This window comes from Aulonocara sp. 'chitande type north' Nkhata Bay, linkage group LG14, assembly GCF_057382095.1.
Source record: "Aulonocara sp. 'chitande type north' Nkhata Bay isolate Kocher_YH1m ecotype deep benthic linkage group LG14, A_spYH_male_GT1.1, whole genome shotgun sequence".
Classification (NCBI taxonomy): domain Eukaryota; kingdom Metazoa; phylum Chordata; class Actinopteri; order Cichliformes; family Cichlidae; genus Aulonocara; species Aulonocara sp. 'chitande type north' Nkhata Bay.
Genome location: NC_141357.1, coordinates 7,240,351 through 7,267,934, shown reverse-complemented (window position 1 = coordinate 7,267,934; position 27,584 = coordinate 7,240,351). Strand labels below are relative to the sequence as shown.

General features: G+C 39.4%; 1 protein-coding gene across 5 annotated transcripts in view; it reads right to left on the bottom strand.

The window, feature by feature from the left end:
• Positions 1-27,584, bottom strand: part of LOC147313991 (chloride channel protein 2-like) — a 190,858-nt gene that overhangs the window by 35,208 nt on the left and 128,066 nt on the right. For all 5 annotated transcript variants that reach the window (XM_086260743.1, XM_086260747.1, XM_086260744.1 and 2 more), the window contains 6 exons: positions 21,751-21,820; positions 18,938-19,048; positions 14,223-14,436; positions 5,271-5,404; positions 1,791-1,984; positions 28-139 (listed from right to left, as the gene is read on the bottom strand). In XM_086260743.1, coding sequence (XP_086116869.1) covers positions 28-139; positions 1,791-1,984; positions 5,271-5,404; positions 14,223-14,436; positions 18,938-19,048; positions 21,751-21,820 — 835 coding nt within the window. The remainder of the gene's footprint in view (positions 1-27; positions 140-1,790; positions 1,985-5,270; positions 5,405-14,222; positions 14,437-18,937; positions 19,049-21,750; positions 21,821-27,584) is intronic.

Sequence of the window (27,584 nt, the reverse complement as noted above, 5' to 3'; positions counted from 1 at the left end):
GTTTGTGTACGCAAGTGCAGTTCTTACTGGTGGGAAGCTCGGTGGGTCGCTCCACCACAGAGGGTCTTTTCAGAGCGGGTTTGAGGGGCTTATGAGGTACTGGACGAGTGGGACTGAAGGACGACTCCTCAGTTGAGATCTGTGCGTACACACACACGCACACGCACGCACACGCACGCACGCACCCACACGCACACACACACACACACAAAGATAAGAAAATGCATTAAAAAGGTCCAATCCTGCTTAAGAGATCAGCATCTCTGTTATTTTTCCACACTCAAAGTGTGAGTGTGGAGAAAGTGACGGACTTCTGCAGGTTTACATAATGGAAGTAAACACATGGGGACACACGAGGGACAAAGAAAGAAAAGAAACCAGCAGGAGCTGAGAACTAAAAGAATGCTTGTGATGGTCTTGTAAAATTTCATGACTTCAATGACTTGCCCTGTTGCCATTTCCATGACCTAAAAATATTTTTATTTGGTAAAAACAATATTGGTTAGTTTTATGAAAAAAGAAAAGGTAGGGTACTTGTATACCCTACTGTAGATGGGAAACTATGTGAACCTGCCTATTTTTAAATATCCTGAATTACCCAGAGTTTCTGGGCAGTAGCATGGCTACATGCTTTTCTACACTGTATATATTATTTTCTTAAATATAAAGGGGACCCATTATGTTCAATTCCCGCTTCATATCTTTAGTCTTCCACAGCCATAGCTTTGCATGACTGATGTTATAGCAAATTTAAAATCATCAATGTAACTATTTGCCTTTACTACAAATACAGGCAGTAACAAAGAGTGGTAAGAAGGCACAAAGTCAAAGAAAAGAAGAGACTGAAATGAGCATTGTGCACAAAACACACTCCTTGTTCCTGCTTCCACATCCATGCCTGAGGGCGTTCTGCTCAGCCACTCAGTGCAAACTGATAAAAGATGGGGAAAAGGGAGATAAATCTCAAGTTTAAGCACTGCAGTGCAGTACCTGCAACCAATGTGGACATCTATCTTTTACCTGGCTGCCCATTTCCATTTCTTTCTTTAAAAAAATAAAAATAAAAAACACAGATAACCTCACACATTCATTAAATTCAAGACCTTGCAATACTGATAGAAACCCTTGGAACAAGCACTGGCAATGGAGAGGGGAAAGTAACTCCAATCTAACAGGAAGAAACCTCCAGGCTCAGGGTTTTCCATCAGTTGGGGTGAAGGAAGAGAAAAATAATGAGCAGTGAGAAAAATAAACAATAAGCAATAAAAACAAGTGAACAATAAACATGGTCAGGTCAGATCAAAAGATCAAACATGCACAGTGAAGGGTCAGAGACATCTGACAGAGAGGAAGAAGCACAAACTCCACAAGAAGAGATGATACAAAGTTAGTGAAATGCAACGTAGTTACACAGAGGAGACATGCTCAGTGCATCATGGGGAATCTCTCAGCAGCATAACTATGGGAGGGGTCAAAGCCACCTGATCTGACACCTGATATCAAAAAGGAAAATTTTAATATTACAGATATAACAGGCATGGTCTCTGTCTCCTGAACAGAGTGTGTTATAGAGGCCTGGCAGCTGGGGGCTCTGGCTCACATTGCACATGCAGATAATCTAGTAAGCAGACACTGCAGGTTTGTCTTTTCTCAGACATCAATAACCTACAAGTTCAGGTAGAAGAAATAAAAATGCTGAATTTGTTACTTTCGTTTAAAACCTGTGCTGAGATTCTTTCACAGAGGTGTAGGTGAAAACGCTAGACCTCTGTGATCCAGCAACCTCTCACCTGGAAGCGGACTTCCTGGCTGGTGCGCTGGCTGCCGTTGTCGTCGCTGGCTGGGTCCGACACGATGGATAGGCGTTTCTTCTCCTCGACGGCTCGTTCCCTGATGTACTGCAGCCGCCTGGCACGGCCGAGCTGCTGTGAGAGCAGCGACTGGAGCTGGGCACGCTCGATGGAACCCAGCAGGATCATTGACTCTGGGAGAGGAGGCACAAGAGGAAGAGGGAGAGGTAAGAAGAAGACAAAAAAGAGTGGAGGAGCAAGTTTGCAGAGGCGAGAAAAGTGAAGATAATGTAAACTTGTTTCAGGGACAAAGGGCGAGCTAACTGCAGCCGATTCCAAACGCATGTCGCAGCACTGCAGAGAGCTCAGCTGAGTTACATAACAAAAGCAAAGAATGCAGTGGATGTGTATTAAGTAGTGTGTGTATGTGTGCGAGTGAGTGTGCGTGTGGGTGGCCGCTTACTTGCTTTAAGTAATTGCCTTTGTGACAGTACGTGCTGATTATGTATTTGCTTAAATGCTGAAGCTAATTGTTCCTGCACGACTGCATAATTGAAACAGCGCTCGGAATACCAAATCTGCACTTCAGCAAGGCGGCCGGCGCGATCAGCAGCCTGCACCCAGGCAGGTTTGTCAATCAATCAATTAAACTAATGAGCACATCACCAAGGGCGCTGGAATTTGTTTTTAGTGCGCTTACAGCAACATCAGCAGCAGCATGAAACAATGACATGAATAGCATATCAGACGGGGTGATTAGCACACTGTTCTCACACAGGATTTACTACTGTAATAACTGTTGTGTTTCTTATATCACTTTCACACTGGTGGGTGCTTGGAAGTTTACACTTTTTTTTTCTCTCTCTTTGTTGTAACACATTAAAAAGGGACAGTTTTGGGCACACAGAAGCTGGCAGTCAACAATTAACTGTTGCTATTCACTTTAAATATCTGCTGGAAACGTCACTGGACATTTAGGTTATGTAAAGGACCCAGAATGGGTCATTCTGCATGGGAACTGTAAGGATTGCGCCCTTAAAATCTGAAAATCTGTGAGCAAAACAAACACAGCCTTTCACAAATGTACATTGTTTGGGGTTTTTTTAAGCTATTGAGGTATTTTCTCTGTTTACATTGGGGATTAGTCAACTTCTGTTGCATTTTGTGCACTTTTGCATCGCCTTTCTATTTACTGGTATTTTCTTAAGTTGCAGTGCATTTGCCCTCTCAGTGCCACTGTAGATGTCACTTAAAAGGACAGTAAAGCATTCTGGTACATAAATGTTGTGTGATGTCTGGGTGAAAAGTGACAATTATGGATAGACATTAATCAAAAAAGTGGTCTTTTTTTTTTTAAATCTTAAAGTCCTTTCATGAGGACAGAGGCATACACAACGTATACTGACTGTGACACAGATGAATGTGAGAAATGGTGATTATGTCTCGCCTTGAACACCTCAGTGATCTAGAGGAGGTGGTCTGGGATACAGTTGGGCTTTTCTCTGCTTAGGCAGAAAATGGATGGATTGAAATTTTGTTATTTGTTTTCTTATTTGATTTAAATGAATGCTTAGTACTCTTAAAGTAGGGTCTTTAGTCATGAATAACAACAAATCTTTATATTCTTTTTAAATATCAGGGGACCCATGCATGGCACTTCTCACTGAATGACTCAGACCCTGTTTGCTTTGATGGTAGTCCCTGATCACTGACAACAATGTAGGTGAAAAGAACCTTTTCAGAGCCAGAACATTCATCTTTTATATAGGATGTGTCAAACTGAGAGAATTATGCAGCTTTGTGCTATGCAGTGGGCATGTCAGAGCTATTTTGCTGACAGCAGCAACCTGCTGCAGCTGGAAACAAGAATGAGAATGGAGTTATGTACAAGACAACAAGTATAATGAGCTAAAGATAATTGAGATTAATACAACCAATTAAAACAGAGTGTTGGGTTATACAACATTTCTCTGTGGGCTTGTAGTCACTCATACTACAGTATGAGTGGCAACATTTCAATTATACACAGTAATCTGGGCCACTGGGAAATATTAGTGCAGTTTCAATGCCCATTTAAGGCCAGTGATTTGCCCAATTTGACCATTGTGGCGGGGCGTGGCCTGCGGTGCCGTGCAGAGGAGGTGGACGCACCTGCACGGCATCCGCAATCACACCCCACCGAATTAAATATTGTACTGGGTCCTGTGGTTGGCGTTGTTGTTGTGATAATGTTGAGCGGGCAGCGGGAGAGCTGCAGCTCTGTGAGTATTGTGGACAGCAACCGTCAAAGCATTAATAAAAAGTATCAAAATGCCACTGGGTCTGCCGTGTATGTTTACAACCATCTTTTGAAAGACTAATTTGATTTGCCAAACGAAACCAGTTTACAGACTGTGCACACTGTATGCTAACAAGCACAGATGTCAGTGGGAGTGGGAGCTGTGTGTTCAGTTTGTGTTGAGCTCAGCCTTCGATTTCATTCGAAATTGAGCAGAAACTCAGAAGTGACAAATAAAGTTTATTCTGTTTTGTTATAACAAAGACTACAGCACAGAGCTGTGTCATAAATATATAAACCAGTGCATTCTGACACATTAAGTTACGCGTTTCAAACTCGATTTTGGCCCATTGGAAATTTGAATCCAGGCCACCTACTAATTTGTGTGCAAAGTGCACACACTTAAAATAAAATAGCCAGACACACCTCGAATGCACCCGCAAGCTAACATAGTCACAAGAAAGGAAAGTAGATGGTGGAAGGCAAACAATCTCAAGAGGTTTTTACTGACTACTGGTTACTGACTTCAGGGTTGTTATTTTTGAACCACACATCAGCAGAGCTATGCAGCCATGCAGTGGCTCTGAAGTCAAAAGAGGGATGCAGTTATGCCAAAAGTGTTCTCAGAAATCTGGAGTGCTGGAGCTCTGACTTTCTTCATATCAGAGAAAGTGGCTAAGAACATCTAGGGGGTAACTTTGCAATCAATCAACAATTAATTTAATTAAAAGTTGTGTTCAGCAGTGGTAAACGTGGGCAGATTTCATCATAAAATGCAACGCAATAACAAGGTTTTACTGATTCAAAGCATTAATGATGCCGACTTTGTAGAAAATGTATGAAATAACATTCAAATGGCACAACGGGGCTAATAGTAACCAATTTTACACATTGGTGATTTTCAATAGGCTCCATATTGACCCCTGGTGGTTCGAAATTTCAGTTTTTAGACAAACCTTTGAAGTTAATTATTAGACATGCACACATTTTTAAAATTTGTCTCTATTTGTGCTGTAGACACAGATAAATACAGTCATGTGGTTTCTTATAGAAAAAATATCTGGACATTGGAAATAAGTGTATGTATTGCAATGAAACCTGTTTGTGTATCAACAAGTGGAATAACGTGAAACTAAACTTCTAAATGTGTTACTCAGACTTTATACTGATCTCTACGATGGTGCACGTGTGTTTGTGTGTACCAGCTGATTCCACGAGTGCGAGCGTTTTGAGCTGGCCCGTCAGCAGCACGTTATGCAGGTCTCTGTAGCAGCAGTTGAGTGTGATGTACCGCACGTCGCGTACCATAATGTCCTCAACACGAATATTGTACTTCCTGAAATGAGAAAAGAGGAGAGACATTTATCAAGTGGTCATAAAGATGAGAAAAAAAAGTGAGAATAAGACAGATGGATGCGAGAATTCATTTTTAATTTTTTTAAACATTCCTCTGAATAGCCCTTTTGTCGCTGACTTGTAAAAATTTTGTGTGACTGTCATGCACTTTTTCCTCTGATGAACTGTCAACTGAAGCTTGATTAGTGCATGGATCTATAAACACTTCCCCCCACATACTGTACGGCTTTGACAGCACATCCTTCTTTCAGCTGACCGGTCAATCCAATAACACCTTACTCTGTCGACACGTCATCCGGATGCTGGTGCTCTGCGTACAGTATTGGAAAGTGGGTGACATTTCGCGAGCAGCTCTTGCCTCAGCATAATCGTACGCCCCAGTACACCAGTCAGAAGCACTCGCATTTCTCTCCCTGAGAAAGCCTGAGCCTGCCAAAACCTGCAAACATGACCCCAGTCACTCAGTGGTTTTCGCTGCCAAGCCTCCGCAGCTGTGCCAGGATGCAGGCTCCTTCTGTGGTGACAAGTCAATACATTGACCTCGCTTTAAATACAAAGGTAAATTGATGACCATTGTCTGCCAGCTCCTCTTTAATACACACAATGCATGAAGTTAGTCCAACATCCCTCTTAGGGAAATGAATGGCAACAACACAGTTCTGCAGAAAGATTTTCTATTGACTCTCTTGAGGTGTTGTATCAAAGCCTAATTCCACTTTACAAACAGTATTCGAGGGTCACTTAACCTACACTGTAAAGAGCAGTATCTCAACCATATTAGACAAGAACATGAAAACAGGAAGGGAGTTCTTCTAGAACCAGTATTTTTTTTAATGCCACTGGACAGAAATCTCGAGGCTGAAAAACTGTCCAATATTACCGTAATTCCAGGAAATGATTGACTCAGTATCTAAATTCAGACAGTGTTGGATTTATTTGTCTAGGTTTTGAGGTATTTACTTCCACTGTACACAATGGAGGTGAACTAAATCTTGTTTGTGTGCCTCACAGCACTGAAAAATGACATTAGTGGCACCAGCTTTCATTTTTCATCGGAAGCACTTTGGAATTTAGTTTCAGAAAAAAATGGTCCCAAAGAAAAATCCTTATAGTGAGGAAAGTAGACTCCTAGAAAGAAATTAATAATTGAAACATAACTTTTTGATTTTATGTACCCTCAGCAGGCATGTGCCTGTTAGATTTATTCCCACCCTTTTACAAAGCTTGCCAAAACCATAACCCTATGGCTATATAACAAGAGGACAATTAGAAAAAAAACATGCAGTTTTGTAATCTAAATGAAAGTAATAGAAGGTCTTTATCTTTGTTATCAATAACTCACCACTTTTAGACATCTTGTAAATCAAACCATGATCAGAGACCATGAAATGTTAATGAAATTCAGCATATTTTGGGCACCACTAAAGATTTTCCTGCTTCTCTACATACCTAATGTTATCATTAAGAGAAAAAAAACCATTGGAAGGAACTGAATCGTTACAGTGCTCTATTAGTCTGCAATGGAAAGCAGAAAATAAAAAAAAATTTAAAAAAGGTGAGCAAAAAGATCCTTTCTGGTGCAATAGCAGCCTCTTTTAATTTGATAGTGGATCTGAGGGAATAATGTAATGCATGCCTCTGAACTGGCCACAACCACTGCCAAGACTAATTTCCCTTGAGATATCAAAGGCAGTTGATGAAATGTGATTGGTTTCTTCTTAATTGGACCTTCCTCCCCTGCAAAGACTGGGCAGGAAGATACTGATCAGTCTGACTTATATCGAAGTGAGCATCAACCTATATGTTTGAGCCAAGAGAAACAAGCTTAGAGGGTTATAAACCCAGGCTTCATAGATCATCCGCATTGCTCAGGGCAGAATGGGGGGAAGGTTTGGCTGTTAGGTTTCTACATGCTTGAGTGAAGAGGGTGCAGACATTCAGGACAAGCGGTGAAAACTAATAACTAAAGGGCTGTAATGATCATCTGCCGGAGCTCCAATTATTGTCAGAAAAATAGAGATAACAGCGGACTATAGACTATTCAATCAATCAGAACTGGCCATTATGAAATGACTAAGAAAAGCAAAGTGACAGAATAAACAAAAGACAAACACATGGAAAGTGATGTTATGTAACAGTCGCCACACTTTCTTTCAAATACCACTCCAGTGTTGAAGAACGGAAGGCACAGGAAAAGGTTTCATATCCGCAGCGGATCATATATAAGATCTTTGTATTTGTGTCCATCTCAACATGTCTGCTTGTATCTGCACTCATATCTGTAAGAGTTGTGCGGGAGCAAAGCATTGAAAAAAAAATCGAATTCTGTCCATGCCTGTGTGGGAGTATGAGCAAATGTACATGCTATCATACGCGTGCACTGCACGGCAGGCATTACACAAGTGTTCCTGGATTTGTGAGTGTGTGTGTGGGTGGATGGTTGCGTGGGTGTGAGATGGATAATTTCCAGTTAGAGTGAAAAACACGTTCTGCTTGGAGCAGGCCACACTACCTACCTACAGTGTCTCACCTACAGGTCCGCCTCCACCTCCACTTGCGTATGCTGCAGACACACGCACACACACAGGCCTGCTGATGGAAAGTGGTGTGTGAGAGAGAGTAAGGAGAGAGGCACCAAAGAAAATAGAGTAAATGAAGGAGGAGGTAGGTAAGAGCTTTCTGCATAACGAGTCAAGTTCATGGAGGCCTATGTGTTATTGAAGATAGATGATTCCAAGAGTTTGTGTACGTGCTCAGTGTTTACACACAAACAAACACATTATACCTATCATATGGATTCACAATACTGGCAACGTGTTGTTATATACAGAAAATGACAGATGGTTGTGTCATGACTTATTTTCAATATGTCCAGGCTCATATCCACACACACACACACACACACACACACACACACACACACACACTCTATGCATGTGTGATTTTAAACATTTGCAAACATAATCATTAAGATCCACACACACAGCCACCTGCCTTATATAGTGTTGGTCCCCCTTATCCTGGTAAAAGAGCCTGTACTGTCGAGGCATAGGCTCCACTAGACCCCTGAAGGTGTGCTGTGCTATCTGCCAACATGTTAGCAACAGATCCTCTAAGCCGTAAGTTGTGAGGTGAAGCCTCTGTGGATCAGACTTGTTTGTCCAGCACATCCCACAGATACTCCTATGGACTGAGATCTGGGGAATTTGGAAGCCAAGTCAACACCTCAAACTCATTGGTATGCTCCTCAAACTGAACAATTTTGCTTTGTGGCAAAAAGCCTTGGGCACACATGACCCTGTCACTGGTTCATCACTGTTCCTTCTTGGACCACTTTTTATAGATACTGACCACTGCAGACTGGAAACATGCCACAAGAGCTGCAGTTTTGGAGATGCTCTGACCCAGCTGTCCAGCCATCACAGTTTGGCCCTTATCGTTATGCCTATTGGTACATGCATAGACAACTTGGATCTTATTTAGGCATTACAGGATTCATACAATATTATTGTAGAAAGTTGCGTTATGTGAATTCATGGGAAAATTCTTTTTAGGCTTCTTGTAATATCACAATGACCACTAGGATATATTGAGATAAAGGCTACCTATGCTTTATGCAGCTAATTTGAACTGCAACAGCTGGCAGTAATGAGGTTAGATGAAAAAGGTGCCACACTGGAAAAATCTTTTAGACAGGCCACTGAAAAAAAAAGGTTTTATTTTTTGACCAAAGTGTTTCCAACGAGAAGATTCAGTTTGTGTGAGAGAAGATTAGCTGGTTTACAAAACTTTACAAATATAAGTGAGAATAATATTCCAACCTACACCGAACAGCAGTGCTAAACAGCCTCCCCAAGCTTTTTCATGTGGCATGTCTTCCCTGCTACAAATAGCATTATATAATCAGAAATAAGAGGAACCTACAAACTAGACAACAACTACTTGGTGAAAACACAGCTCACATTGCAGTTTCTTACTCTCCCCGACATACACATGCATACACGGACAAGACAAGATAGTGAGAGTGTGATTGAGAGGCCACAAGGTCACAGCAGATAATAAGAAGAGACAGAGGAGGACAGAGCAGATAGAGTGAGAGGGGAATAGATAACGAAGAGATGGACAGCGAGGGTCAACTGAGGTGCTGGCATAGGGCTGTTCGATATAACGATATATATCGGATGACGATATAAAAACGTCTATCTTTTTACTTTCGTGGTGTCACAAAATAAACTGTTTACGGCAATATTTTTTCATCATTTTGATGGTCACTGCAGTGGCTATATTAATTTCTTAAAGTTCTCTCTTTCTCTTATATTTAATATAACCACACTACAGACGGACAAGCAGCTGTTTTTATGCGTTGTGGTTAGCAACAACGACAGTATCAGCATCGCGTGTCTGCTTGTTTATGTTCCACGTAAACCTTTCACAATAAAGCTCAAGATCCTGTTGAGACTTTTCAAAATAAACCGAATCACGTGAAAGAGCAGATTATTTACGGATGAGAATTTAAAAAAAAGAGCCGCCAGGTGCTAAAAAGAAACCTTAGACTCAAACGTTAGAACAGGCTTTTCCCTGCAGCACGATGTATAATAAATACTCACAAAGAAAACAGCGGCCTTTACAACTTATGTCTAAAAATGTATCGTTTCATGCATCGGTTAAAACACTCGACTCCAGCTACATGACGCGCAGCTGGAAACACTTCCCGCAAGACGAGCTGCCAGAGATTCACAGAATTTACAGAAAATGTTACATTTTTGTGATTTATATCGATAGAATAACGATAGAATTCTTATATTGGGATATGAGATTTTGGTCATATCGCACAGCCCTATGCTGTGAAGTGAAGGACTCAAGCAACACACATAAATGTAACTCTACAGGGAACAGCTTCAGAAAATAATGAACAAGCAGAGGACCAAAGAAAACTTTTCCTCATTGCTTTCAATTTGTGAATGCCGCATCAAAATTAAACTATTATGTTCACCTAATGATTTGGCAGCATCTATAACATCAGTTCCAAACAATTACACCAACAGCGCTTTTATATGGAATCACAGAGCTCTGATGACACCAGGCAGTGGGTAATCCTATTCAGCATTGTGTCTTTGGCATGCATTATTATTAAATGTGAAGTCCATTAAAAGCCATGTACCAAGCCAGGTTCCTCCAGCCACACTTGTATTTTTGTGCAACAGATTTTACTGTAGTGCTATGATTGAGTTTAAACACCCAAATTAAAGGCAACAGTCAAAGCCATTAAAAAACACTGCAGACTAATGCTGAAGCAAGTGTATTCAGTTATTTAGTGAGCAACTAAACACAAATGTATTCATACTAGAGATGGACCGATCCGATATTACGTATCGGTATCGGTCCGATACTGACCTAAATGACTGGATCGGATATCGGAGAAAAATAAAAAAATGTAATCCGATCCATTAAATATCACGAAAGCACCTCACAAAACTTGCAACACACCGTAACTCACCTCAGAACGTTAGCATGTCGGAGCAGTATGCATCACGTGATAGAGCAGCTGTGGCATGCGGGACCTGTCGGTGGTCTGGATAGCATTTGGAGCTTCGCTAGCAACCTGGCATTTCATCTCCGACAAAGTTATCCCCGAGAGAAGTAAAGCAAGTGTGTAAGTCCATCTCTGAATGTTTGTAAAGCATTCCTGCGTTAAGCTTAACGAGCGACTGCCTCTCGCTCTCCGGCTGCTACTTCAATCGTGAAACTGCTTAAATGATCAGCTGATCGGCTTTTCTGTCGCGAGTCCGTCTTTGTTTTTGGCCCACTTTGCACCAGAAAGAGGAAACCAGCGGCTGAACAACAGCAGCACGTTTAAGCTTGATCAGCTGTTGGTAGAATTTATTTAATATTACTTTCTACACCAGGATCTTTTTCTACGTAGCTGACGCTGGTAACTGTGCAGGGGCGGATCTAGCAAAGTTTAGCCAGGGGGGCCGATAGGGCATTAACTGGGAAAAGGGGGCACAAAGACATACTTTTCTTTCTTATTCTCATTTAAAATGTCTAGCTTTTAATAAATAATTATCTGACACACAAAGTTTTAATTTGATGTAAAATGAATAGAAGTCAATTACTGTATATAGTGACTATTAAGTCTAATATATATACCCTAGTAAGCTATAGTACTTTTTCCTTTGGGAAGGTACCATCTGTGCAGTCTGCAATTTTGTTGAAGAAAGATGTTGAATCTATTTAATATTTCTTGAAAAATAATTGATTTCTGTGCATTTTTTTTTCACACTGCATCAAATTAAGGTTGATTACGTCGATTAAGCATCATGAGGTGGCGCGTGAGGGGTGGTTCCCTATTTTTTATTTATTTATTTTTGTTGTTGCTGGGAGTTGGAACCCTATTAGTTAGGTTGCTTAATATTTAAGCTAAGTACTCTTTAAAATACCAGAATAGGGAGGATGGTGTAGGTCTAAGTTTATTAGATTGATCAGTATTGCTGAACTATGAAATATTTTTTTTGTATACAGGTATAACAGAATAGCTTTAGTGTAGTTGTTGTTTTAAACTTGAGTATGAACTTGCAGACTTGCAAAATGCAGCAAGATATTTTAAAAAACAGTTTTGTTGATTAAAAAACACTATATCGGATTCATATCGGTATCGGCAGATATCCAAATTTATGATATCGGTATCGGTATCGGACATAAAAAAGTGGTATCGTGCCATCTCTAATTCATACAGTCAGTATATTTCATACAGTTTAGCCATAGTATGTTAGGCTGATGTAATCAGCAGAATGAAATGTCTCAACGCTTCATTCATAGTTAAACAGCATGCCACATAGGACAAAATTCCCTGCTGAGCCTCCAGTTTGACTCCACACAAGCCACTCTTTGCTACAGTGTCATTATCCTGCTATCTTTATCCACAAATCCTAACTTTATTGCAACATCTAATAAAGGCTGCCCTGCGAAATAACTTCCATGGTTGATCATCAGTCACTGAGTGCCACCATAAACTTATCAGCGCCATTAAAGAATCTACAGTTGTGGTTGAAATTTCTCTACAACTAGCAGTTTCCCTTTGCCAGCTTAAAAAGGATTTCTTTGAAAACACTCATTGGACTGACCAATCAGAACAATGCAAAAGTTGAAGTCTCTTTCTCACCTTAGAAAGGTTTCTTGGAGCCACATCTGAGGTTCTGAGATCATCAGTTTTACCAACTGTGTAAATGCAAGCTATTCAGATGTGTCACTACATTGCCTAGGTCTGGAAGAAGACTCACGCTGTCACCTTCAGAGAGGAAATTGTTCAGGAATAACCCAGGAACCACCTAGGCGTAAACCTGCCATGAACTACAAACTGCTGGAACATCTGCATCACTGTCAACCGTGAATCAAGTTTAATATCACCATGGACTAAGAGGGTGCAGACCAAGAAAGAAGGCAATGCTCCAAAATAGACACCTTTACATCTGTTCACATGCACAAGCCAGATGCCTTTTAGAGATTTTTTTTTTTTTTTTTTTTTTTACTTGGCACAAATAGTTACCAGAAATGTAAGGAAAAGGTATGTTTAGAGCAATAAAAAAATGAACACTAACCGTGTAGGAACTATAAAGCATGGTGGTAGTGGTAGCATAACTCTCTGGAGCTGTTTTGCTGTTTTCTCTGGAGCGGTTTTTAGCTGAAAAATTGACACTACTGGGTGTTCCAACAACACAATTTTCCCAAACACATTAAAACTGGTTTTTCGAATCGATAAAAGAGGGTGACATTAAGCTTCCGGCATGAACTCTGCTAATTCTACCAAGAAGAGTAGTCAAATGTCCAGCAAGAATAATGCCACTATATAATAATATGCTGTACATAATGCTGCTAATGCTGCTTTTATGAAAGTTACCTAAAAAGGGACTATATATATCATTTCTCCAACAATGCGGTGGATTCAGACTAACACTCTAATATCTGCAAAAAGTATTTTAACTGCTATCATGCCAACGTGATCATGCCAAAAACTTGAAAGCTAAATGTTAGCATGCTGTCTGTGGACTAATGTCGGTACAGTGAGTCTGACTCTGCCCCAAGGTAGCAAAATCCCTCTCATACAACCTCTGAAGTTTATAAATTCCCATGTTATGATTTGCAATGCTTAACTTCACATAATAATAAGTTACGCTAACAGCATAATAGGGGTGCCTTTATATTTACCAGATAAATATAACAAAGTAATAAATCTTCTAATTCAGCTCCCACCAATTAATGTGTGCATTCTTTTTTGAGATGACATAAAGTTTTATTGGGCCCACTGACAACTTTATCATGCTAACATTTTAAAATCATTTTGTCTGTGGGCTAATAAAATTATAGCTGGCCTCAAGCTGTCCTAGGTACCAAAATTAGCCTAGTAACACTTCTAATGCTGAGTAATTTTCATGTTGTACTTGTTTAATCTCACACTATGCTAAAGCTGACACACTGGTGGTCATAGTGGTTTTTCATTTACAAGCTATGCTACTGAGCTTTTCAAAATCATTAACAAAATCAATAAATGCATTTCCCAAAATCCTAATTTATTCCTTTCTTTGAAGCATACTGTTAAATTAGATTTCTTAACAATTTGATGCATAGATATTATATGACCTTTAACCTTTTGCACATACTATAAACCTTTACCATTATTTTTTGAATTCTTATTAGCTTTTGGTTTAGTAGTTAACATTCTGCATAATGGCATTTACAAAATTAAAACTTATTTGTAATTTGTCTTGTTGTGTGCTGGTGTTTCTCTAGAATATACATACTCGTGATGACCCCAGCCCAGCTCTGGGAGGTAGGGAAGCTTCTTGATCCTGATGATGGAGTCGTAGAGGGAGGGCTGCAGGGACTGGGCCACGGCATTGGCTAAGATCACTGCTATCATTACCGGCAGGATGTGGGAGATCTGGCCAGTCAGCTCAAACACGATGACTGCAGTAGAAACCGTGTGGGTGACTGCTCCCGACAAGGCTGCAGCACCTTTGGGTTTGGGAGAGGACAGTGGAGTTAGTAGAGGACCAGAGAGAGAAAGTGTAGAAATAATTGGTTAGACGTTTGCTTGTAAGGTGAGATTTGGGGCTTTAGAAAGGGGTCCTTTGGGTGGCATTCAAAGCCCCCCTCCAAAAACAGATGGGTCAATACTAATATGATTTCAAAGAGCAATAAAATACTATCTTACTGTCCCCAAGCATATGACAAAGAGAACTGTTGATTAATGCCAGAGACTCAAGATTCTGACAAGCTGCTAAAATTTCTAACTTACACATTTCGCTTTCTGAGTCTCAGTTCTTCAAAGGTCTTTTGAAGATGTTAAAAGAAAAAAAAAACTTTTTCTTGCACTTGGTTTCTTTACCATATTGATCCATCATCAGTGACTTCATTACTGTCTGCGTTCCCCCCAAAACTACAGGAAGTAAAATTAGCTAATCCCAAGATGAAAATACATAATCAGAAGTCTTTCAAACGATACAATAGAAAAGCTAACAATGGCGAATTACTTGTTTTGGAACATGATCTGTAACTTTCTTGTGCGAATTAGAGCAGTGCTTTCGGATGTTTTATAACCAACCTTCCAAGACTCTTTACTTCAACTACTACATGTCCATATTACACTATTATTGGTTGTTGCTGTTAGCTGTGATATAACATCTTATAAAAACATGTATAAAAAGTGGTAATTTTAGGCTTTACTTCCCTTGGTACAATCAGAAACTGTTTCTACTGAGCCTATAAAGACCTAAAAACTATACTTGATTTAAATTAGCACGCTATATTTAACCATACACTGCTACGGTCGTTGTTACTACATTTCAATCCAGTTTTGACTTGGCAGTTCTGCTGATTTTTTAGTGGTCATAGCCAGAGAACTGGTTTTTATTACTGTGACAGTAATCTTCGTTTTGAAGTTTTGGTCATTTTAGGAAAAAAAAACCTTTGATATTTGTGCTCGGCAAACTTCAAGGTACATAAGTAAACTTCAAATGTCCACCTCCAAGTGTTTAAATCGATATTCCTACAAAACAGTCCAAATGCAGCAGGTGTACAAGATGTGCTCTAGCACTACACATGAATCCAAGCTTGACAGGGGAATTGAATGAACTGAAATCATTAACAGCATTTAAACAAAATTCTAATAATTTTACCTTAGTGTTGTAGCGTGCACAGTGGGATAGATTATTTACATTGTCTACAAGAAGCTGTACATTGTATAGAACACATTTCTAATCTAATCTACAAAATCAAACTTCAGATTTGGAAGTTAATTCACTCGAAGAGTCTTAAACAACAAAACAACAGAGCACTTTGCTCTCACACTGCAGGCTTACTTGTTGTTCCTCTAGTATTTAAAAGTAGAATGGGAGGGAGAGCCTTCAGTTTTCAGGCATCTCTTCTGTGGAACCAGTTTCCAGTTTGGATTCAGGAGACAGACACTATCTCTACTTTTAAGATTAGGCTTAAAACTTTGCTTTTTGCTAAAGTATATAGTTTGGATCTGGTGACCCTGAATCCTTCCTTAGTTATGCTACAATAGGTGTACGCTGCTGGGGGATTCCCATGATGCATTGAGTATTTCTTTTTCAGTCAACTTTCTCACTCACTATTTGTTAATAGACCTCTTTCCACTGAATCATACATCTCTGGCTCCACGACCCCAACTGGTCATGGCAGATGGCCGCCCCTCCCTGAGCCTGGTTCTGCCGGAGGTTTCTTCCTGTTAAAAGGGAGTTTTTCCTTCCCACTGTCGCCAAAGTGCTTGCTCATAGGGGGTCATATGATTGTTGGGTTTTTCTCTGTATCTATTATTGTAGGGTCTACCTTACAATATAAAGCACCTTGAGGAAACTGTTGCTGTGATTTGGCGCTATATAAATAAAAATGAATATAATTGAACACTATCTCATCCATACTGACTCAGTTCAAGCAACTAAATACACATTTATCCCCCCCACAGCCTTCTCCCCTATGTCCATAAAGCAAAAATCAACTATTTTGAATAATTCAATATAAAAGGAAACGTTACATTTGCAAATCTATTTAAAAAAATAAATACAGAGTAGTTAAAAGAGGAATACTCTAGCCACATCAAAGCAGAAAGAGCAGCATGGGCAAAGTGAGTGTTTATCCTAACAGAGAAAATGGATGAGACCAATCCAAAGAATGAGATGAACACCAGGGGGGAAAATACCAGAGAATGAAAGCATTAAAATAAAAAGAGAAACAGATGGTGAGTAAGAGAGTCTACAAAGACAGGTTTCATTGTTCTTTCTCCTAACTTAATTAAGCCCATGTATGCCCCTCAGATAAATGCTGCTGCTCCCTCTGCCCATCCCAACACTTATTCCTTAAAGCAAGCTCCGCTGCGAGATGAAAGAGGCTCATCAGAGTGTCAGGTCTGTAAAGGGGTGACTCATCAGCTATAGTGCAGCACAACAACAACAACATCAGCCCCAGAAAAACAGCCACCGCCAACCCATAACACTGGCATAATCAGCACGGCTGTCAACAAGTAGCAACTGTAGCAACGCTGCACCTCATTAGACACACAACTTCAGGAAGAATCTATAATGTATGTAGTGCAACCATTTCTTTAAAGAAATACTGGGTACAGCTTCACTATCCAGTGTATACAATCATTACCCTTTGCTGGTTATTATCACTTATTTTACTATTCGTCTGTGTATCCAGACAAATAAATAATCTAGACTGATACATCAGACATTAGCTTGTCGCAGTGTTTGTGGCTTCTGATGAGTAACAACAAACAGAAGTAAAGATATGCCATAGGGAAGTTCTGAGTCATTAAACATAATGTCTCTATTACATGGTTTGTTCACCAGAGAGTAAAGATCTCAGTATTGTTTGTTTAAGGTACATTTGTTTAATAAACCATACAGGAAAACTAAAAAAAAACAGAAGAAAATAAATATTTTGACATTATTAATAAGTTAAAATAATCATTTGCATTAACTAGCTTATTATTATCACTGTCCAGAGGGGGTATTTTTTGGGCGTTAAATGCGTAATTATTGGTAGTAAACTAGTAGTAGGAAATTATGGCTGTTGATTAAAATTTTCCCACATATTCTAACAAACTTGTTGTCTATCACATTACTTTTACAATTCAGTTGCTCTCCTTGTGTTTAACTTCCCTTGATATTTGAATAACAAAGCTGTGACACTGAGTGCAGTGCATTGTTGATTTAATGACTGTATTAGTACAAACAGGGGTGTGCAGTGTGAGTAAAAGTTGATGAGCAACAGCTGTCATATTTACCATTAGCTTTCTATTTATCCTTGTTTAATTGGAACTAATAAAAATTGTAATAAAATTATCGAGTTTCTGGCAGGTTTAAAAATTAAGTAAATACAACCTATAAAAAAAAAAAGTACAAATACAACCTGAGATGAACACTAACCTTATATTACACATTGTTTAGTACAGTTCATGGTTCGGGAGCTTGTAGAACAACCTGTAGCAGCAATAACTACTTCTTTGCATGGCTATTAGTCTGTCATATTATTTCTTTGCGGGCATTCATGTATGCACAGCTCTCTTAAGGTCCCCAAACAGCCTTTTAATCAGGTTAAGGTCTCAGCTTTGACTCTGTCCAGTGGATGCCCAATCCAGTTTGAAACAAGTCTTAGCTGTCGAACACATAGCCTCACATTTTTCTCAAAACAAAGACTATGGTGTACAGGAGTTTATGGTCAGCTCAATAACAGCCTAGCATTTGTCTAATAAATTATAACATGGGATAATGTGTCATGTTTGGTAGTTCATTTCTCAGAAATCTATACAGACAGACTTAAAATGCAGAGAAACAATACAGTTTCTTATCAATATATTCTTTTAACACTTAAATTATGTTCACTTTTTGTGAACACTTTTTGTATTCATATATATATTCTTCAAGTACATTATTCAGTCAACACAAAACAAAAATATGCCTTTGCCAAGCAACAAAACAATGTCTGCTTCTTAACAGGACTCCTGGATTGCACATTAGCTTGGATATTCAACTTCCAGACTTTCTAGTGGAATATGAACATCTGACAACACCACTGTGAAGAAATTTGTTGTTTTTTTTCAGCTGGTGTCTAAACTGTTTTGCAGGAGGTTTCTTTGTCGTGACTGGTCTGGGGATCTTATAAATATAATTTGATTTTGTCTGGAGCACTTGAGTCTGTTCATATTCCATGTCACCTTTAATCAGGGTCAACTTAAAGCCTTAACTTGGAGCTGAAAAACTGAGCAATTCTGCTACAGGAAATATTTCTGTGCATTCACTTTTATTTCTCTTGCCATCAAAGATGAAAGCCCTTCACAGAAAGCCAAGAAGAAAAATGTGTATATAGGTTTATAATGCAAAGGCTGAATCACAGAGGAATTGTAGAAGCAAACGTCTTTTATTGCAGCAAAAATATGTAGATTAGGATGGAGAGTGAGAGACAGCTGAAATGGTGTGTGTCTTTAACTTACCCACAACAGCATAGCCTCCTGGCACTATGGGGTAGATGGTACCATCTGTGTTAATGCCATCAGGGAACCAGGCAGCCATGCTTTCTCCAACCAGACGACCAAAGGCTGCCCCTGAATTACACAGGGAAACAGAGACACACAATCATTGAGACCATTTCGCAAGTGCAATATTGGTGGTGGCCCAGTAGATGCTGTAACGCCAACCACTAAAACATAAATCCTTAGGTCAAAAAGTACAAACGTCTTGGGTATGCTAAAAAGTTTTATAGTGAAAGTTTAATAACTGTATTTGATTATGATTTTCTCGCTGTTTCCAAATATGAGCAATACACCACTGCTTTGGTTCTCGTGTGAACGACAGCATCAAGCACTCCTTATTTGAAAAACCTTTCTCTAAATGGAAATGAACCAATTAAAAAAACGAAAACTGTAACGTTGGTATTAAGCCACACCAGGGTATTTAAAAATGATTGATTTTTTTCCCCAACCGTTTTGAAAATACTGTACATGTGCCTTTCTTATACACCAGTACATGTGTACTGTACTTTAGGGGTGGTGAACAAGAAAGCTGGTTGCCTGACTCTGTGTTAGCACTGCAACAGGCTGGTGACCAGTCCGGCGCGTACCCTGCCTCCCACCCTATGACAGTTGGGTTAAGGCTCCACCACCACCCTGAATTGGATGTGGTGTTCCTGGTCAAGTGTCAGGAGGATATAAAGTTATGAGGTCAAAAGACATCACCTAATCCTATGTACCATATGCCTACAGCGACAATCGCCTCCTCTCTCCTCAACTGACAGCTGGATATTTGAAATGATTGTTATAGTTGCATCTTTTGTTTGGACAGGAAAGCAGGGTAGCAATTAGACTTAAAATAGCAGATTCAATGGCAGCAGTTCCAGTGACAGTCTAGAATGCTAATTAGATTGGTCTCATAAGTTTCACTTCCTGCTTAAATAAAGATACTAATAATGCCAAATAAATTCCCAAATTAAATACAATAACATTATTTGTATTTAATTAGTGGCAAACATATATAGTAATTTATAGTACATGACTGACTTTCAAAGGATTTATTTTTGTTTGATTTTTTTGGTAAATACAGTGGGGCAAAAAAGTATTTAGTCAGCCACCGATTGTGCAAGTTCCCCCACTTAAAATGATGACAGAGGTCAGTAATTTGCACCAGAGGTACACTTCAACTGTGAGAGACAGAATGTGAAAAAAAAAATCCATGAATTCACATGGTAGGATTTGTAAAGAATTTATTCGTAAATCAGGGTGGAAAATAAGTATTTGGTCACCTCAAACAAGGAAAATCTCTGGCTCTCACAGACCTGTAACGTCTTCTGTAAGAAGCTTTTCTGTCCCCCACTCGTTACCTGTATGAATGGCACCTGTTTGAACTCATCATCTGTATAAAAGACACCTGTCCACAGCCTCAAACAGTCAGACTCCAAACTCCGCCGTGGCCAAGACCAAAGAGCTTTCGAAGGACACCAGGAAAAGTATTGTAGACCTGCACCAGACTGGGAAGAGTGAATCTACAATAGGCAAGCAGCTTGGTGTGAAAAAATCAACTGTGGGAGCAATCATCAGAAAATGGAAGACATACAAGACCACTGATAATCTCCCTCGATCTGGGGCTCCACGCAAGATCTCATCCCGTGGGGTCAAAATGATCATGAGAACGGTGAGCAAAGATCCCAGAACCACACGGGGGGACCTGGTGAATGACCTGCAGAGAGCTGGGACCAAAGTAACAAAGGTCACCATCAGTAACACACTACAACGGCAGGGAATCAAATCCCGCAGTGCCAGACGTGTTCCGCTGCTGAAGCCAGTGCATGTCCAGGCCCGTCTGAAGTTTGCCAGAGAGCACATGGATGATACAGCAGAGGATTGGGAGAATGTCATGTGGTCAGATGAAACCAAAGTAGAACTTTTTGGTATAAACTCAACTCGTCGAGTTTGGAGGAAGCAGAATACTGAGTTGCATCCCAAGAACACCATACCTACTGTGAAGCATGGGGGTGGAAACATCATGCTATGGGGCTGTTTTTCTGCCAAGGGGACAGGACGACTGATCTGTGTTAAGGACAGAATGAATGGGGCCATGTATCGTGAGATTTTGAGCCAAAACCTCCTTCCATCAGTGAGAACTTTGACGATGAAACGAGGCTGGGTCTTCCAACATGACAATGATCCAAAACACAGCGCCCGGGCAACAAAGGAGTGGCTCCGTAAGAAGCATTTGAAAGTCCTGGAGTGGCCTAGCCAGTCTCCAGACCTCAACCCCATAGAAAATCTGTGGCGGGAGTTGAAAGTCCGTGTTGCTCGGCGACAGCCCCAAAACATCACTGCTCTCGAGAAGATCTGCATGGAGGAATGGGCCAAAATACCAGCTACTGTGTGTGCAAACCTGGTAAAGACCTATAGTAAACGTTTGACCTCTGTTATTGCCAACAAAGGTTATGTTACAAAGTATTGAGTTGTATTTTTGTTATTGACCAAATACTTATTTTCCACCCTAATTTACGAATAAATTCTTTACAAATCCTACCATGTGAATTCATGGATTTTTTTTTCACATTCTGTCTCTCACAGTTGAAGTGTACCTCTGGTGCAAATTACTGACCTCTGTCATCATTTTAAGTGGGGGAACTTGCACAATCGGTGGCTGACTAAATACTTTTTTGCCCCACTGTATGTTAAATTACACAAACGTAATCCTGTAGAGTAGGGTTAAACCTAGGGTTGGGTTTCTTCTGTCCCTTTACACACACAAACACATGTAGTCATTTACTTCTTACCAATGACAAATACTGGCATGAAGGCTCCGGAGGGCACTGGGATAGTGATGGCCAAGGCAGACATCCAGAACTAAGAGGGGAAAATAGAAGCAGATAAAGAAAGAAAAGACATGAAAAGAAAGAACAGGGTGGCATTTCAATTAGCTTCAGAGTACCATCCGGTGTGCCCCTCGATGATAGCCAAGCTGAACCCTCTACCAGCAGTGAGGAGGCGACCATGCGAGGCTTATTGCTGAGGTTAGATTGAGCTGTCACTTTCACTCTCCATTTGACAAAGACCCTGAAATAAACCCCTGGGTAATGAGCGGACTCTGCCGATTGGCGGACGGTGCACCAGACGAGCGGAGAGACTGCTAATTAGGAAAGAAACAAAAACGGAAATGTCATCACTGACAATGTGTGAGCATTATCGTCAGGTCTGTGTGTGTGTGTGTGTGTGTGTGTGTGTGTGTGTGTGTGTGTGTGTGTGTGTGTGTGTGTGTGCAAATGTATAAGTGTAGCAAGATGTAGGAAGATGGTTGAACAGAGATGAGTTTTAAAAGGCTGTCATACTCACTTATGGAAATAAAAGTCTGCACTGATACCTGGGACATCGTTAAAACGATGATCCACGCTTACTTGACTGGACTCAATGTTAGATTAAAAAGTCTTATTAAAATTCCATTTATACTCCACACTACCAGCATAGTATTTATCGGTTCTTCAGTAAAAACTGTCTGATCACTCTTTCCATCCTTGACACTTGAGGTAGTTAAGACTGACTAAGTCAACCTTCAAAGTTAACTCTAACTCAGTTTATTTGTAGAACAAAGTGTATTTTTGAACCTTTTCAATGTCTTAATAAAGAAATCCTCACTGAGTCAAATCCTTACTTGTTCCCACAGTCGCCAGTTCACACATGAAGGCCATTTGGATCACTTCTGTACTGAAGACCGGTAATCCAAGGTGCATTGAATCATGAGCACCAACATGCTGCACTCTACTCACAACACACACCAAAAGCATCTTCCAAACATTCAGTCTGTTAAGGCTACAAAACAATCACATCTCTCTGACTTGCCCTCAGTGCCAACAGGATTGCTGTGAATCATACACTGGGGAAACCAAACAACTGTTGGTTAAGCGCAAAACAGAAGAGCTACCTCGTCGGGCCACAACTCTGCTGTCTACACCTCCGGCCCCGACTCTTGACTCTCAACAATGATGATGTGCACATTCTGGCCAGGAAGCAATGCTGATTTGGGAAATCAAAGAGGCCCAGAAAAGGAACAACCATCATATTTGAAAAGAGATACTCTAGACACCAAACTGACTGCTTATGTAAGAAATTAATTATCTCGAACATGAGTTTTCTAGGAAATGTGAGAGTCTGAATGTGAGGCTGAAATATTGCTTGTACAACACTAAATGCTGGTTGAGGTTGTTTCATTTTCCTTTCAGACAGAAACAGGAGTTTAACAGAGAGTACAAGACACATGTACGAGCTTGTTTCAGCTGAACTGTGTAACGAAAGTTGGGAAGTGCCTTAGAATCAGGTTCCCAGTGAATGAGGGGTAAAAATGTTTCAGTGCGAGTCTCCCAAGGTCTTGATTATCCAATCCATTAACCTCCTAGGACCTGGCGTCCACATATGTGGACATCACATTTTGGGTTATTTAGACTAAAATACTCAATTTTGCTCTACATGGGACTGATATCCACTTACAAGGACATTATACTGCTACTGTTCTAACAAAATTTTAAACGAATATCCTCATATGTGGCTCTTATTTTTCTTAAAAACAAAAATAAGGTTAAAAAAAAAAATCTGGTATTTCTTTGTTTTTACATTCATCGGGCCCCAATATGCCCAAATATCAAAGAGAAATTAAAAATGAATGTCGTGGAAGAGTCTGGGTCTTAGGAGGTTAAGGTACTAACGAAAAGAAAAGGAAAGAGGATTTGGAGCTAAAGTGCTTTAATAGCCCTTGAATTGAGTAATAAACTAATCGACTGTAAGTAAATCAATTAGTGAGTATTTTAAAAGTTCACATTTTTGAGTAAGTTAAAGCTAAAATGTCAAAACCTTTTCTCCAAATTCTGTAATCATTTATTCTGTAATTTGTTAAACTACAGGTAGGCTTGTGCATATGTTTCCATGTCATTTTGAAAAATCAAAGCAAAATACTCTACTATAAATAACAAATTCAAAAAACTATGTCCATTTAAATACAAATATTAACATACGATGTAAAGTTGGGTATACAACATTTTATGGTTGAGACTGTATGTGGTGGAAACAGTTGGGAACAGTTTTTACTTGCTGTTCCCAACCAAGTAACAGGTCTCTACAAAGGGTCACACAGTTGGACTAATATAATCTTTACTGATTTTGTTTCCTTGATCTTGACCTGAGATTGTGAATTTGAACAATTGAACAATTGAATTTGAACAATTTTAATTGTTTAAGTAGCATCTGCACAGATAGCATGCTAACTCAAAGCTAGCCAAGAGCAGAGTGATGTTAAAGCTGAGTGCATGAAGACCCCAGCCCAGCAGCCAGAGCCTGAACTTCAACAAGAAACAAAGGCAGTGATGAGCAGCTAGACTGCAGCCTCCGTTTCTACCTGTTCATGTTTCTAAAGTAGACTCACTGGGGTAATTAACTTTGAAGTCTGTTTAGGCTCATTGTCATATAATATCCACTTTTACTGCTACACAGATGACACCCAGCTCTATTTATCTTCCAAACCCACAGCTACTCTCCCACCCACATCCATTTCTGACTGTTTAAGTGAAATCAAGGTTTGGTTTACTCATAACTTTCTCAAACTTTATGGTAATAAAACAGAATTTATTCTAATAGGCACCAAATCAAAACTGACTAAAGTTCTAACCAAAGTCTTTCATTATCCATTGATAACGCTGTTGTCACCCCTTCCCCTGAGGATAAGAGTCTTGGTATCATCTTCGACAGCACTCTTTCCTTCACAACATATATAAATAATATCACTCGGTCTTTTCATCCTCGTAATATTAACCGCCTTCATCCTTCACTCTCTCCAAACAGTACTGCCATATTTGTACTGCTTTTGTCACATCTAGTTTAGACTACTGCAATTCTCTTCTCTATGGTCTACCTCATAAGCCTCCCCATAAACTGCAGTTAGTTCAAAATACAGCTGCTCATATTATATGAAAAATTTGATCTTCTGAACATATAACACCTGTTCTAACACAGCTTCATTGGCTTCCAGTTCACCTCCAAGTCAATTTCAAGATCCTGCTTCTTACTTAAGAGCACTTAAAAACCTTGCGCCTCCATATTTACCTGACCTTCTTCACATGTACTCACCCCTACGTACACTCCCCTTTTCTTCAGCTTCCCTTCTGTCTGTTCCAACTGCTCACCTGACTACAATGGGACTGACTACCAAAACTTTGGAATGCACTTCCACCAGATCTCCGCACTATTAACTCGGTTTTTAAATCACATCTTAAAACCTATGTATTCAGAATTGCATACCCTTCATCACTTTTCTGTCTTAGTCCATTTTTTTATTTCGTTTAGCTTTTATACTGTCATACTTGTACATACATACTTTTTATTTTTGTTTACCTTTTTTTTAAAATTTTGTTGTAATAATGTAAGGTGACCTTGAGGGTCTTTAACCTCCTAGGACCTGCCGTCCACATATGTGGATTTCACATTTTGGGTTATTTAGACCAAAATACTAAATTTTGCTCTACATGGGCGTGATATCCACTTACGAGGACATTATACTGCTACTGTTCTATCAAAATTCTAAACGAATATCCTAATATGTGGATAAAAATAAGGTAAAAAAAAAAAAAATCTGGTAATTCTTTGTTTTTACATTCATTGGGCCCCAATATGCCCAAATATCAAAGAGAAATTTAAAATGCATGTCGTGGAAGAGTTCGGGTCTTAGGAGGTTAAATGTGCCAATAAATAAAATATATTATAATTATTTTTGATTTGTGTTAATACATAAAAACTGAAAGATCCCGTCTGTGTCCTCATTAGGACAGAGATTTGTGCTGGTGTGTGGGACTCTAACCTCAAGGCTATATTGTTAACTGGTGAGAAGTTTGAGATGTATTTCTCTTTACAAATTTTCTGTTCCTTTTTCCATTACTCTCACCAAATTAGAAACGGATCCTGTTTCAGTAATAAAAAGCTTTTAATATAAAGATAGCTAAAAATTAGCCATCAGTTAGAAGTGTGAGTAGAAATAGAGATTATAAGAGACAATGTTTATGTTCAAAGTATCCTGAATAGAAATCTTTAGGACAACTCAGTTACGGCAAAGATAGTGGTTATTACACTAATTTAACAGCTGTAACAAAAAACATGGCAAACAACATTCAAATTTAGGGTCATTTTAGCCTGCTGATCAGAAAAAAAAGAATCAGTCTAAAATGGATCAATAGTGCAATTAGAGATTATTTTACATGATGTTACCTTTAAATAGGCCAGTACTATTAATTGGCACGTATTCTTCGGCACAGAGCGGGTAATGTATTGAGCACAGGCTTATATTTTCAGTGTTTGCATGCACAGAATGAGATACATGAATCAGTGTATTGTACAAGCCATTACACAAACCTCATCACTATAATAATCTCATGGTTTCAAATAGACTTTTTAATTACACTCATTGCTCCGTCGCTCTCTCTCCCTTTTCTGCTCCCTCTGCTCCAACTATAGTTAGCTGTAATTAAGGCTGGCTGCCATGGTGACGTAATGGATCTCCTTCTGTGACCCTAAACTGCCGCCGCTTTCGCACCCCGTACAAACACACATATGTGCGTAGGTGTTCACACACACTATAACACGGACTCAGCGAAGAGAATCAGGCTAAAACACAGTCACACACGGTTACAAAATACAAAATAGGCCTCATGGGAAAATGAAGACAGCAGTGTGAAATAATCTTTAGACTTGCCTTCCTCTCTCATTCTTTCTCTTCCACCTAGACAGTAAAACTAGAATAAGAGTTGGGAACTTTTAAAATATCTGAGAACTCATAAGAAGAGGCTTAACTTTATTAGAGGCCATGAACTCCCAGGAAAGCAGTACACAAGAATGTGAGTGTGTCCTCGGGTATGTGTGGGTTATATCGTCAATACTGAGGCCACACTGATCTGAGAGGAGTCCACTGTTACCGGGTGGTTAAACTACAGGTAGACCTTCACACACCTTGTATTTTATGATGCTCAGAAACACTGTGCCCATTGTTGTGTTACTTTAAAAAAAAGCAATTCTTATCTCATCTTTGGCTCACAATAAAGGCCCATAAATTAACAAATAGAAACTCATCATAAATTGTGTACAATTTACTCTTAAATCATAATACTTGTGACTGATTTTTGGTACTAAAAAGTAGAGATGGCACGATACCACTTTATGTCCGATACCGATATCATAAATTTGGATATCTGCCGATACCGATATGAATCCGATATAGTGTGTTTTTTAATCAATAAAACGTTTTTTTAATATTTGTTGCTGCATTTTGTATAAGTTTATACTCAAGTTTAAATAAATAACAACACTAAAGCTATTCTGTTATACCTGTATATAAAACATACACTGCGCCCAAAATATTTCATAGTTCAGCAACACTGATCAATCTAATAAACTTAAACCTACTCCATCCTCCCTATTCTGGTATTTTAAAGAGTACTTAGCAGAAATATTAAGCAACCTAACTAATAGGGTTGCAAACTCCCAGCAAAAAAAAAAAAAAAAAATAGGGAACCACCCTCCACCTCATGGTGCTTAATCGATGTAATCAAATTTAATTTGATGCAGGGGAAAAATGCGCAGA